Source organism: Poecilia formosa, unplaced genomic scaffold, assembly GCF_000485575.1.
Source record: "Poecilia formosa unplaced genomic scaffold, Poecilia_formosa-5.1.2 Scaffold5, whole genome shotgun sequence".
Taxonomy (NCBI): Eukaryota; Metazoa; Chordata; class Actinopteri; order Cyprinodontiformes; family Poeciliidae; genus Poecilia; species Poecilia formosa.
In genome coordinates, this window is record NW_006799944.1 from 6,133,372 (window position 1) to 6,146,919 (window position 13,548).

General features: G+C 41.8%; 1 protein-coding gene across 2 annotated transcripts in view; it reads right to left on the bottom strand.

Annotated features, from left to right (window-relative positions):
- Positions 1-3,614: 3,614 nt before the first annotated feature.
- The window catches only part of hmcn2 (hemicentin 2), a 62,460-nt gene continuing 52,526 nt past the window's right edge, over positions 3,615-13,548 (bottom strand). Inside the window, exons 66-82 of one of the 2 annotated variants that reach the window (XR_001663890.1) lie at positions 13,006-13,087; positions 12,238-12,408; positions 11,969-12,121; positions 11,543-11,680; positions 10,880-11,004; positions 10,522-10,762; positions 10,364-10,423; positions 10,134-10,253; positions 9,904-10,038; positions 8,563-8,682; positions 8,107-8,232; positions 6,629-6,757; positions 6,246-6,539; positions 6,005-6,124; positions 5,786-5,912; positions 3,915-4,914; positions 3,615-3,739 (exon numbers count right to left, since the gene is read on the bottom strand). Coding sequence is in view for 1 of the 2 variants with exons in the window: in XM_007565148.2 (XP_007565210.1) it covers positions 4,536-4,914; positions 5,786-5,912; positions 6,005-6,124; positions 6,246-6,539; positions 6,629-6,757; positions 8,107-8,232; positions 8,563-8,682; positions 9,904-10,038; positions 10,134-10,253; positions 10,364-10,423; positions 10,522-10,762; positions 10,880-11,004; positions 11,543-11,680; positions 11,969-12,121; positions 12,238-12,408; positions 13,006-13,087 (2,520 nt within the window). In the remaining variant the exon portion in view is untranslated. Of the gene's footprint in view, positions 4,915-5,785; positions 5,913-6,004; positions 6,125-6,245; positions 6,540-6,628; positions 6,758-8,106; positions 8,233-8,562; positions 8,683-9,903; positions 10,039-10,133; positions 10,254-10,363; positions 10,424-10,521; positions 10,763-10,879; positions 11,005-11,542; positions 11,681-11,968; positions 12,122-12,237; positions 12,409-13,005; positions 13,088-13,548 lie in introns of both variants that reach the window. The other variant, XM_007565148.2, reaches the window with a different exon arrangement.

Genomic DNA, 13,548 nt, shown 5'->3' on the forward strand with positions numbered 1-13,548 from the left:
TTTAAATCCGTCAGATTAAACAAAGTCTTTGGGTCTTGCATCTTTACATGGAATATGCATTTTTCTCTTCATTATAACTTTTTTGTGTTAAAGTCTGGCAATTGTTTTGGACGTGAAAATGTTGCAACTTATTATTGGTTCTGTTGCACCTCACACAAATGTCAGTCACCAAACAAGTTCTCAGTTTCCATTCAGTTGCTGCTCAACTCTTTCTTACAAGCCGTTGATCAGACGACCTTTGGCGTATTTGTGTGCAAGTATCTCTACGTGTTTACGTAAACCAAACCGAATCGTGTAAGGACTTCTACAGTAAGCAAGACCCACAGGATTCTGTCTGACTAAGCAGGTTACTGAATCGTCAGCCACCGAAGCCGGCACAGATTCGGTCATTTTTCCAGCCTTGGAATTGGACTGCAAAGTTGACAGCACCTCGTTAAATCCGCTGAATAGCTAGACTGGACGCTTTCCATGAGTTTCCAGCCATTAGGTCATGTGGAATATGGCACATGTCTTCACCATGTAACCCAGAAGTGTTAAGAAAGCACTCGAACTGCATAATGAGTTCTTCAGTTTTGGTACTTTGCAGCAATTGAACGAAACATTACGACATAAGTGTAACACTTTGCTGTTTTGCTGGGGCTGAAAAATCTCCAAAGCCCCCAAAGATCACGCGCTGCAACGTTGTGATTCCGTTTTGCATCTGCGTTAATGCAGAGCTTCGCTCATGTTTGTCTTGGATTAACAAAAATCCACATCTGTTATAATAAAACGGTGGTTAAAAAAGAAAAAAATAACAGGACACCCATTTGTTTTTAGCTTATCTTATTGTTTCAGCAGCTGCTCTGCCTTCTTTACTTCTGTTTTACACAGTCCACCGTTTTCAATGCCGAGGCGAAAACAGTGAACAGTGTAAAATATAGAGGCACAATCACCTACACTGTTCGTACTCAATTTCAAAAAAAAATTTTCCTCTTCACATCTGTTTTTCTGCACTGATATGTTGTATTGTAAATAGTTTTTTTTTTTGTTTGTTTTTACATTTTCAATGCACATTTTGTGCAGTTTTGAAAAAGAGACCCAACTTTGCACATCTTGTGAGTTGTGAGTCTGATATTGTTTTCTTTCTAGCTGGACAGTATTTTCTTATCTTGTGCAGTATGTTATTATCACTGTTATCATTACTGTTGTTAATTTTGTTTCTATGTTTTGTTTTTAGCACTTTAAGAACTTTTTTGTGTGTGAACCTGAATTTCCCCTACGTGAGACCATAAAGTCTGTTTCTGTTTCTATTTTCCTACTCCATTACTGCACAAAGTTGTCTCCATGTGTTTTAGCTTTTATCTTGCGGGGGGGTTTTTTAATGTCTTCCTATTCAGTTCCTTCCTCTTGTGCTGTTCATTATTGTAGTTTTGGTCTTGGCATTTTTATTTCTTTCCATTGTGTTTAGTTTCATATTTTTCTTCCACTGTGCCTTTTGGTTTATCCTCTTACATTAGTCTTAGTGTTTTCCTCTTTTGATGTGTATGTTTTTGTGTTTTTAAGTCCTCCTGTGTTTATTTTTCTTTCCTCAGTCTCCCTGGCTGGACCACTCTCCTTCAGCTGTTCTGATTTTCTCACCTGGTTTCATTGCCACCTTCCACCCTTAATGGAGCTATTAAGCTCCTTAGTTTCCATCGTTCAGCGTTGGATTCCTCTGTTACGCTCGATCCGGCTTGACACGCTGTTCTCCATTTCTGTGCTGTTTCGTAAACATTTTTCATTCCGTCGTTGCCTCCGGCGTTCCTGCGTTTTGGTCCAACCATGACGCCAACCGTGGCGGATTCATGTCTGGGGTTTAATGCATCTTTGCACAAGAAAAATGTCGTGGCCCTGGCGAGGTTGTAAAATTTCAACGTAAACATTCAATAATGCTTGCAGAGGTTCGTGAATGATTCAGGTTGAGGTGTGGGCTTTGACTGGGCCATTGGTTTTTATTTATTTTTTGTTTGTTTCGGGCATTTTGCTGTAGATTTCCTGCTTGTGTTTAGACAAGTCTCATATTGCATGTGGAATACCTCTGGTACACAGAGGCGTTCATGGTCGACTCAGTGACTGGTTTCTGTGGTTGACGTCACCGCTTGCCTGTTGGTAAGCCGTTGTTATTCTGCTGATGTGCTGTTTTTGGTCTTTCCCCAAACAAGATGCAATACATTTTAACCAAATATGATCAAACTCTATTGTTCCAGAATCTTGTGGTTCACCCAGATGCAACTTTAGGAGCCCAATATTCTTTCTACACAGAAGAGATGCTCTCCTGGGAACATCAATGATGCAAAAACATATTGCATCATTGCTTTTTCCTCCTTGTCAAGAGCTGCAATATGAAACATGCCAACTGACCTCTGAAGCGTCTAACGAGCAGTTTTGTTTGAATTTGCTGCAGCATCTGCCTAGCTGCTACTTTGCAACTTAAGTTTTAGGGAGGCAAGAGCGGATTCAGTTTCTCCCATCAGATTTTCCACTGTTGCTTCATTTTTTATTTTTTATTTTTTAATTTTTGCTAACTAGAAAATAATGCAAAAGTATGTGTTTTTGTACACTTAAGGTGAGATTTATATGAGCGTTAAACCTGGTGAAGACTACATAGATGCTCTTACACCTTCGACTGGAGGAGAGTAAACTCACTCGTTCCCATGACTGCACTGAAGGTGAAAAACATAATTTTTTTTCTGGAACAAAATTGAAAACACACTGTAGTTGTTAACGTTGCAGACTTTTCCAATATGAGTGTAGGTAAGAGTCGAGACGGAGATCCCCCATCCCTACTGTAAACCTCTGTGATTTGCAGCATCAGTGCATCAATGGAGCACTAAAGCTGTTCTGGGAGTGCGCTGCCTCGCACTAAACACACCTTAAGACTGTGTTTTTGTACTTTTTGAAATGAAAGTATTAATGGGAGAGATGAAGGCTTCTTTTAGGAGAGATGCTCTGTCCCACTTGAAAAGTGTGTCGTCAATAGTGAGACCGGTGTGAGTATTTCAGAAACAGCTACTGAGAATTTTATGCACATCTGGTTATCTGGTGTACGGAGAATGGATAATGTTCTGAAGATGAGAAAATCTCCAGTGAGAGGCCGTTCGTGTGACTGAAAATACCTCATTGATGTCAGAAGACAACGGACCGGCTGGTTCGAGACGATACTGGAACCTCAATTCCAATGTGTTTCTTTTCCTGTAAAGCAAAACAGTAGACAAAATAAAATTTCTAAAACTGTTGATGTGCTTTTAATCAAGTATTATTTACCTTGGTTTCATTTGGTGCCGCTAATTGGCAAAACTTGCAGCGTAGAGAAAGCCCCTGGTTTGCGCAGTTAAATTTCTGTTTCTGGTAATCCCTCAGGGAATCGGCAGCGGTGATGCGATCATTTCGATGTGAACCCTGCATTCTGCAGGACTGTTTCTGACACTTTGGTGAATGTGTGCCGCAAAGGAATAATGCAGTCCTGAAGGACAAAGATGTTTAAAAGTCATACAACCAACATGAACCTAGTAAAGAGGTCACTGGGTGTCGATATCTGCAGCAGAAATGGTGAACAACAGAAATCAAGATCAACAGGGATAAACGCGGTACAACACTGGAGAAGCAAAAGCATTTTATTCATACAAATATTTGACACAATTACAGCAAAGAGGGTTTTTTTTGTTTCAATTAAAATATTAAACCATCTACAAATATTGTTGATAGTTCAGTGACTCCTCTTCTTGTTCCTTTATGGTCCTGGTTTTATTCCACATCAACTAGTGTGGAAAGTATTAGTTTGCTGTATTCTAATGCAAATACTGTAATAGTTTGCAAATTGCTTATTATCCTTTTTATTTTTTATTTTTTGTTTTGTTGTTGTTGTGAAATATCTCTGGCCTTTTTATTATTAGCACTGGCACCAATCACACAAACTCAAAAAACCACATTCAAAGTAGCACCTTCTGACATGACAAATCTAACAAAAGGAGTAAAAAAATAATCACATAGGACCGTTAATGATGTGCCAGTACATCAATTATAACGCAAACCTGATGTTGCTAAAGGTGAGCTTAAAGCAGTTTTTGTTTAAAATGACTTCAATAAATAACATAGGGGTTTCTGGGGACACTAAACAAATTCATAGCTGTGAAAAGATTTGCCATTTTACTTCCAAGTGCGAGCTATAAAAATATCTCTGTACCAAACTTGAATATTCAACATGAGAATCAAACACTAAAACAATGAACATTCTGGAGAAAGAAAAAAACATTTAGATTGTAACTCGAGACAAAATTATGTTAGTGTTACGTTCCCGTTCTCCTCTTTAGCATTTTCCATCGGATTCGCTTCTGTATATGAAAGTCTCACATCTTTCCTGATAGGAGCATGTAGCAGACATCTACACTTCAGGATGATCAGCGTTTTTTTTTTTTGTTTTGTTTTGTTTTTTTCTTACAGGGCTTTTACAAAAACTGAAATATCAGAGTTTCTTCTCGTGGTCTGATTTTGAGTCATCAGCAGAGCAACGTGTGGGCTCAGTAGGGGTACGCTGAGATGGAGATGTAGATGATGAAGATGCTCTGGTACGTTATGCGACCGTGTTCTGAGATCGTGGTGGCCTGCACCTTGAGCCTCATGAGGCCAGGTCTATCCAGAACGCGCCGAGTGAAGATGATCCCCCTGCCGGCCTCGTCTCTGATGTCAAACACTCGGCCCGTCACGCCCGTGACCGACTCCTGCTCGAGTATCGTGAAGGAGGTGCGCTCCTGCAGGACGCCCGACTCCGAGAACGCCGACAGCCGCACCACGTTGTGGTTGGGCGGTATGCCGGAGGGGAGAGTGAGCAGCTTGTACTGCAGGAGCAGCGGCGAGCCGCCTGCGGCGCAGTCCAGAGAGCAGGGCCTGAAGCAGGTCCTGGAGAAGCCGGCGGGGGAAAGAGCAGAGATGTGTTTATTACATGAAGAACAAAATGTTTGTGTGGAGACGTGGCCAAGATGGATTACAACTGAAGAAAATGATTTACGCTAATTTTACTGCTTCAGTGTTAGATGCCTTTATCAGATGTTTCCAGGATATTTTTTTTTAACATTTCAGAAAGGCTTTAATAGAGGAATGGATCAAATTTATGTAAACTGTCAGCTTCTACCCATTGGGATTAACATCCAAGGAGTTTCCCCGGCTACGGTTCCAAATTTCAATGTTTTCACCACTAAGCCACTTAAATCATCGCTTTTGCTTTGTGACACAGAGCTCTATACCTAGAAAAAGATCATGTTCATCAACAAATAGCTGCAGTGTTGTGGAACAAAGCTGCTCATTGAGGAAGCCTTCATCCCTTTCTTTCATAACAACGTTCTTAGGCAAAACTGTGAATAATCCCAACCCTTCGGCCTGGAGGCAACATGAATGGTTTCACTGTTGCCAGGATACAGGAGTCATAGAAGAGTTCGTTCAAAATGCTCCACCTCACTATGTGTGTGGAAACATTGCCTGCTGCTATTAAAGAGCAAACTCTGCATCAGCGGCACCCTGATTTCTCAGTTGAATTATTTTCAGGAATTGGCTAAATCTTAAAGGACTTTTGCCTAACTGAAATTGTTGATAGTTTGATAATGCAGTACTCTACCCTTGCCTGCGGTCGCTGTCTGGGTCAGGCTTATTTCCACCACATAACATTTTTAAAACAAAAACAAAAGATTTCTGTCCGCCTTCACACCTTTGACCTGCTATCCATCTGGGAGCTGATTTGCTTCGTAACAGGACAAAACGTTGACATCTTATTTACCCAGGACGTCCTGCACTTTGGTAGGAAGTAGGGCAGGGTGTATCCAGACACTGGTATCCGCCTCTGGTATTAAAGCACATCTGACTGAGTCCACACTGAATTCCTTGTTCCACGCACTCGTCAATATCTGTTAAAAGGAGGGGGACGCGGACTTTTCTGTTATTTGCAGGAGCGGTTGGAAGATTGTGTTCAGCGTAGAGCGATCCAGGAAGTTCATACCTTTACAGCTTCTGCCATTGGGCAGAAGTTTGTATCCTGGAGGGCACAGACAATGAAAGCTGCCGACCGTGTTTCTGCATTTGTGTTGGCATGGCTTCTTCAACAAACACTCATCCACGTCTGTGAAAAAAAAAAAAAAGTTAAAAACACTAAGGCCACATTAAAAAGAACAGTGTTCTTTTTCATGTTTGCAGGAACAATTAACACTTGTTCCTGCAAACAAGTGTTAATTCAAACCTACCCACACATGCGCCATCTCTGCTGGTGTAGCCCACAGGACAGCTCTGCCTCGTAATGCGAGATGCTCCGTTAGAGCGGGAGATGATTGGCCGGCCGAGGGTCGACACCAGCTGTGGGCGGAGTCTCGCCCTCACTCTGGTGCCGTTGGTGAAGATCTGGCCTCGCTCCAGCCCCGCACAGGAGCGCCCGTCCCCCATCAGCAGAGTCCCGGGAGGGCACAGGCACCTGAAGCTGCCGGGCACGTTACGGCACTGGTGCGCACAAGGATTTGGCGTTTGAGAGCATTCGTCGACGTCTGGAAGGCGCAGTAAAATTCACGATGGAGTCAATGTGGGACCCTTTTTGAAGAGGTGTTTCATCAATCAGACAAGAGAAACGTCCTACCCAGACACGGAAGGCCGACTCCCTGAGATCTGTAACCTCTGGGGCAAACGCATCCGTACCCTCCGACCGTGTTCTGACAGATCTGACTGTAGCGGCACATGTGACTTCCGTCCTGGCACTCGTCAATATCTAGGAAGAAAACAGGGAGGCAGCTTGGTTCAAACATTTTATTCTTAAAACCAACTAAAAAAAAAAAGTAATAACTGTAAAACTGAAATCAAACAGACAAAATAAATGCACTTTTTTTCCCCCCCTAATTACTTTCCCACATTTCTGCTGTCGAAGCTGTGAATTCCCTGTAATAAATATTTTTGGTATTTTTGAGGAACAACTCTGGACAAATAATTCCAGCTCTCATTCTGAGGGACAGACTGAGTCCACAAAATTACCCTCAGACATCCCCATAAAAATTCTGCTTATTGTCAAATGTCGTGAAACTCTTAATTCCAAGTAATTTCAGCTCTGTCAGTAAGATTGTTGTGTGTAAAATAAAATGCGATAGCCCTTCTGATCATTAACGTGAGCCACGGCTGTTTATCTGCTCTAATGCTGAAGTTAGCACAGTTAAAGTAATTAAAGTAAAAAATATAAAGAGTTCCTAATCTAAGCCCAGGGTCTGGATTCTAGTCAAGTTTTTTTTTGGTCTGTGAGAACAAAACTCAGCTTCGGATAGTTATTTTGTAAGCGACAGCCAGTTGTTGCAAAGCAAATTATTAATAGTCATGACCCATTCTTGTGAGCAAGGCTTGCAGAATTAAAAATTTATGACATTATTTTGTTCTAACAAATCTACAATCTACTTTTTTTTCTTTTTTTTTTGCATTTTACTCTTATATCACAGTGGAAGAGAGACTGAATTATCTGCTGCGACTCCCGATCTGCCAGCGTCACGTCACTGCTCTCTCTGTTCAGATATTTCCAGAAAATTCTCGGTGCAGAAGAGAGAGAAATACGGAGAGCATCTGAAACACTCGGCGAATGTTGTGACATTCAAAGCAAAATCAAGAAATCTCTCGAGTTAATTTTTCTGTAAATTTTGTTCACGCACTCCCAGCGAATCATCAAAACAGATAAACACGGTAAGAACTGAAGCTATTTGTTCTGGATGAAAAAATAATAATTCAGCAGGAGAAAGATTTGAGTTCATTAAGGGGTGTAAAAGTATGTCTTGACGTAAATATATTTTTAAAAATAAATGTTAAAACTATGCAAATTTTTGTTGCCTTGTTGTCAAAATGTTCTATTTATTTTGTAGAACTTCCTGCTTGGAAAAAATGTAAAAGTGTCAACAAAAACAGATACTGTAGTGCCATTGTTAAGTTTTTACGTGTGATACGTGTCTTGTAATTTTACTGCATTTTAAAGGCGTCGCGTTTTCAAAACCTGCATGTTTCATTGCCTTTCTTCAGATCGATATCAAGGAGAAAATCCCAAAGGAGAAAATCTCTTGAAACAACCAACGTGTGACAGTCACTCACCTGCACAGGCCCCATTTTCTGCTGTGGTCATTCCAGCCGGACAACTGTCAAAACACTGATATCCTCCATCGGTGTTGCGGCACTGCTGGTGCGCCGGGCACACGTTCCTCATGCACTCGTTGATGTCTGGAAAAGTCCAAACATTCACCACTCAGCTGTGGAAATAATGTCATGACACCCGACATGGACACACCACAGATTTGATTCTAAACGAGGCTTGGGTTTCACACTAAGAGACTGACTTCAGCAGACTGATTGGGGAGACAAGGTCACCAAATCCCTAGCGAAATAAATAAATAAATGACCTCAGCTTAAGCTGTCCAGATACTCATCTGATCTGAAGAATATGCGAAGATGGGGAAAGAAAATGTGCTCATCTGGGTCTTAACCACTTTACAGAATGTCTGTCTCCAAACCACCATGAGGTGTTTTAATCACAAGAAGAAACTGACTGACCGATGCAGCGATGTCCTGACGACTGGTATCCAGGATGACAGATACAACGGTAGGAACCCAGAGTGTTGAGACACTTATGGTGGCACGGGGAGACGGCAGACTCCTGGCACTCATCCACATCTGAAACACAAATTAGCCATGAAAGGGTTCATCAGTATTTATATGGTGCCTTCAGAAAGCGTTTAGAGGCCTTAAAGCTGCAGTACGTAACTTTTATGAAAAATATTTCTCTACATATTTGTTGAAGCTCTCACTATTTCGTCAAAGTATGGTTATCAGATGGACAATCTGTGGACATTTTTTGTACTCTTCCACCTTCTCCCAGTGCTAACTAAAAATAACCAATTGGAGGCCAGGAGGAGGGCCTTAGCGCTGTCAATCATGCCAGTTTTGACAAATGTGTAAAGAACATATTTTTAATAAAACTTACACATAGCAGTAAAAGTAAAAAACCTTGATGTATTTTTACTTAGATTTTATGTGACAGACCAAAACAACTCAGTGCAAAACTGTGAAGTGGAAGGCAGATGACAAATGGTTTCCAGTTTTCCACAAAAATAATTTGGAAAGGTTGGCATGCGCCAAATTGCTCAAAAAGACTTAAAACTGCAGCTGAGATTTTTTATATTTTTTTTGTGGAAGCACACATATTTGCTGGAGACTGTTTATATTTTAGTGTTTAACTTTTTATTTGTTGTTTAATCCTCAAATTCATAAAACACGTAGAGGAAAGGCCCGTAAGCACCATTAAGCCGGGAGGAAAGCCAGTCTTTCTTTTGTTTGCCCAAACCATCAATATTATTTAAATAAAAATACATTTTCTGGACATAGGATAGTGCCTTACTGTTCTAAGTCGGAGTAAATAAATCGCTGCTGCACTTCGATGCACTCTGGAGAAAATAAAAGCTTTGCTTGCAGCTGGAAGGAGTTTGTGTGTGTCATGAAAAGCTACATATTTCTTCCGTAGGCTGTGTCTTTTGGCTTCAACCAAGCATTGTTATTGCCGTAATTGAGAGAGAAACTCATGGTTCAAAACAAATAAATAAATTAATTAAAAAAAAGCTCTTTAAAAATAATCAAAGCGGTGAATGGCTTAGCCTGTCATCAATGATAAATAAATTTGTCCAATCGCACGACCTTATTATGTTCTCCGACAAACCTCTGGGGTTTATTTTTTACTGACATTAAATTATACACATAAAATCCTAATGCAAGACACTGGCGTTTGTAGTTGTTAAATTGGAAAAATGAGGAAAAATTGGTTTTAAAGCAATGGCAAATGTTGTACAGCGTGCTTCGATTGGCGATAAATGGCCGTAGGACTGCACATCTCAGACTGACCTTCACAGCTGGTTCCTGTGGCGCTGGGTTTGAATCCCGGTCCACACTTGGCCTGGCAGCGGTATGTACCCACTGTGTTGACACACTGCTGGTTGTAGTGGCACATGTGGGAGCCTTGGGAGCACTCGTCAATATCTGAGTGGGACGCAAGCAATCCAACAAATCCAACACAGTGTTGGCATGACAGTATTTACATGTTGGCATTCAGCAGGTCATGTTTAGTGCCTCACCGTGGCAAGTGTTGGTCTCTGCAGAGATAGTGAAGCCAGAAGGACAGGCACAGGTGAACCCTCCCAGGATGTTGTTGCATGAATGGGAGCAGGGAGACTGCAGGGCACACTCGTCTTCATCTGGCAACGAGACATTTTGTTACATTCACAAAAACCAAAGAACTGAGAGAAAAATGCCAATAAATATCGCCAGCAACCAGATGAGACAAATAAGAAAAAACCCGTCACACCAGCACAGTAAGAGGCCGTGTCGAGACTGAAGCCTTTTGGGCATGTGTCTTCATAACCATCTGCAAAAGAAAAAAAAAAAAAAAAGCATTATTTCAGGTTCAACAATTCATGTGTAGTAGGAATGTCAGAGGATAATTTATTCTGTGTATCCCCAGACCTGGTACGAGGAGGCTGGTAGTGATGTGGAAGTCCAAAGTCAGGGTGAACATGTTGTAGACGCTGTTTATTCCAGAAACCTTGAGCAGCTGAAGCACAGGGCCTTGGCGTTCGTCCTGGCCCTCGTAAACGATGGTGTGATTACATCGCAGCGCCATGGGACTGCCTGCTCTCTGGTGGGTCTGCGATGACCATGAGTACAGCTGTCCTTGGCCCGTCTGCACGTATGACTCATCAAAGTCCTGTGGGAGGAGGGTCAAATCAGGTCAGACGAATCGAAGGGATCCATTTCTGCAGAGTGACGTAAAAGGAACTCGAGATACAATCGAGGCCCCACATAATCACTTCCACAAACACACCTGAAGGCCCAGATGAGATGAGGAGGATAATGACGGCGGAACGAAGCCGTTGATTACGATGTCAATCAGCAGAACTCCCTCCGAGTCCAGTCCCCTGGCCACGTGGGTCAGACGGAGGATCTCTCCTGTGAGAATCCAATAAAACACTGTTTGTTGGACAAACTCGAGCATGTTCAAGGTAGCGAGTGCTGCCATCTGCTGGCTGCTTTTACAAATGAGTGCTCAGTTCTGACATAAAAGAAATAATGTCCTCTAAATTTTTCTGTTCATTTTTTATTTTATTTTTCAATTTCGATGTAATTTTTACCTCTTGTCATTTCTTTTGTGTTTCAATCAATCAATCAATCAATCAATCAATCAATCAATCAATCAATCAATCAATCAACTTTTATTTGTATAGCATATTTCAGCAGCAAGGCATTTCAAAGTGCTTTACATAACTAAACACAAAAACTCAGTCATGCAACATTGAATCAACAATCAAATGTAGTTGTTGCACTACATTACAGAGTAGCAAAGCCGAGGGCCAGTTTCACATGTGATGGCAAAATCCATCACATGTGAAATATGTTAAACTAACCCGCTATTATGTTCTGATTTTATTCTACCCGATGAATAAATCAATAAGGAAGACAAAAAAAAGTGAAAGTTTGATGAGCTCACCGGTCTCAAACTCCAGCTGAGACTCCTGTCTGAACTGGCCCTGTGTGAAGGAGAACCCGTTTCTGGCGGCTCCGTTTTGAAGCACAGTGGTCCAATAGATGGGAGTGAAAACAGACACCAGAACCTGCAGCAAGGGACCTACGACAAAGCATTAGTTCTTTATCTGCTATGGGTATTTCAAGATATTTCAAACATTTTCCATCTCTGAATTATCACTTATTCATGCAAGTGTCTCTAATAAAAATTTAATGAATAAAAACAAAACTTCTAAAACAAAATACCTCATTTATTTAGCCCGCTTTATATCCAGAGCATTTTTTTTTTACTATAAAGGGTTTTAAGCCTCAATACAGACACATAAAAGGGTGAGTGAACTTGCTGAAACAACTCCTTTGAAGCTGCAGTACAGTATGTACAGTAACTCACCGACTGCAGGAGGGATGTTGTCCAGACGTGCCTCCAGAGTGCTGCTGCCTTGTTCCTTGTCGTCTGTGATGTTGGCCTCCAGGAAGGACACGCCAAACTCTCTGTCATTCACCATCCCTATCAGACTGCCTCGAGTCTTACGTGGAACCTCACCTGTCAGCAGAAAACCAAACAGTCTGATAAATAGGAGTTTTGCAGATGGTTTGTGCACGCCAGCTTGTTGTCGAATGTAAAAACTTGGATAAATAGAAGAAGTCTGGCGACGCTACCTGGACACAAACCAGTCTGACATTTCCTTGAGTCGGTGCTCGGGCCGCCGCAGGCGCGGCCGCCGTTTGCTGGCGCTGGATTGTTGCACAGTCTGTTTCGTTCCTGAAAACCTTGACCACATGTACTGCTGCATGGACTCCATTCCCCCCAGCTGGAGTAGCCTCCATGAACTATGTTAGAGACGGTAGAGAGTCAATGATAACAGCATGGATGAGTTGGTTTTTCACTGCCAAGCATGTGGAAATCAGCTCTAAAATCACACAAAAGCAAAGCGAATTTTTAAAACTGCAGTATGCAAGTTTTAAAAAAATATGTATTTTAAGCATGTATTAAATTTGAGAGAGATAATCTGTGGAAAAAAGTCAAGGTCCTCCACCCCCGCCCAGTGCTACTATGGCAATCTGTAAAAATGCGCCACTACTGGTCAAAAACAACCAATAAGAAGGTCTTAGCTATGTCAATCATTCTTGCGAACACGCTGCTCAATGCACTAGTAACGGGGAAAAGCAAAACTGTTTATCCACTGACATTGATGAGCAAGGGTGAGTCTGTGTGAAGATGGCTAACAGCGCTAACACATGAGTATGACATCCCCTCTGCTCCTAATACAAACACTTAATGACTTAATTAATTAATTAATACTTAAACACAGATCTGCATTGGTCAAAATCCATATCGGCAGAATCAGAAGATCGGAAATTTGGATCAGTGCATCTCTAGTTACTGGCTTTGCAACTAATCTGTGAAATTATGTTGGCCAAACTCACTCTGGACCTTGAGGGTTACGGTCCTCTCGGCTGATCCGGCCTCACTCTCAGCCACACACTGATACTCTCCTTCATCTGCAGCCTGTGGATCCGACAGGTAGATAAGGCAGCTCTAACTTGGTTAGTGTCCTACCATCTGATTGTGACATCACAATCCTTCAAAACAAAATCAGTTACTTTTACAAGGACAGAAAACCAAGATTTAAAACAAAAAAAAAAAGTTGACATGTTTGTTCAGTGGAACACCTGATTATATTCTATTAAGTTGTCGTGACAGACAGGATTTGTCCAGGGAGGGAGAAATTTCACATTAGAGTCCTCAGTGGGAAGGACACTCATCCGTCTGTGAGAGTCTCAGCTGCAGGCTGTTCGATTACGGCTGCAGTTACGGACCATAACGAGGTTACAGACCAACGAAGGAGGGGCGAGTCTTGGAACATGCAGAGCCCTCGCCGTCACTTTGCTCCGTGGCTAATGCTGTTAGCCGCTGTGGCTGAACTGAATCTGATTTGGATGGAAGCGGGGAGACTGTAGGACAGTCAC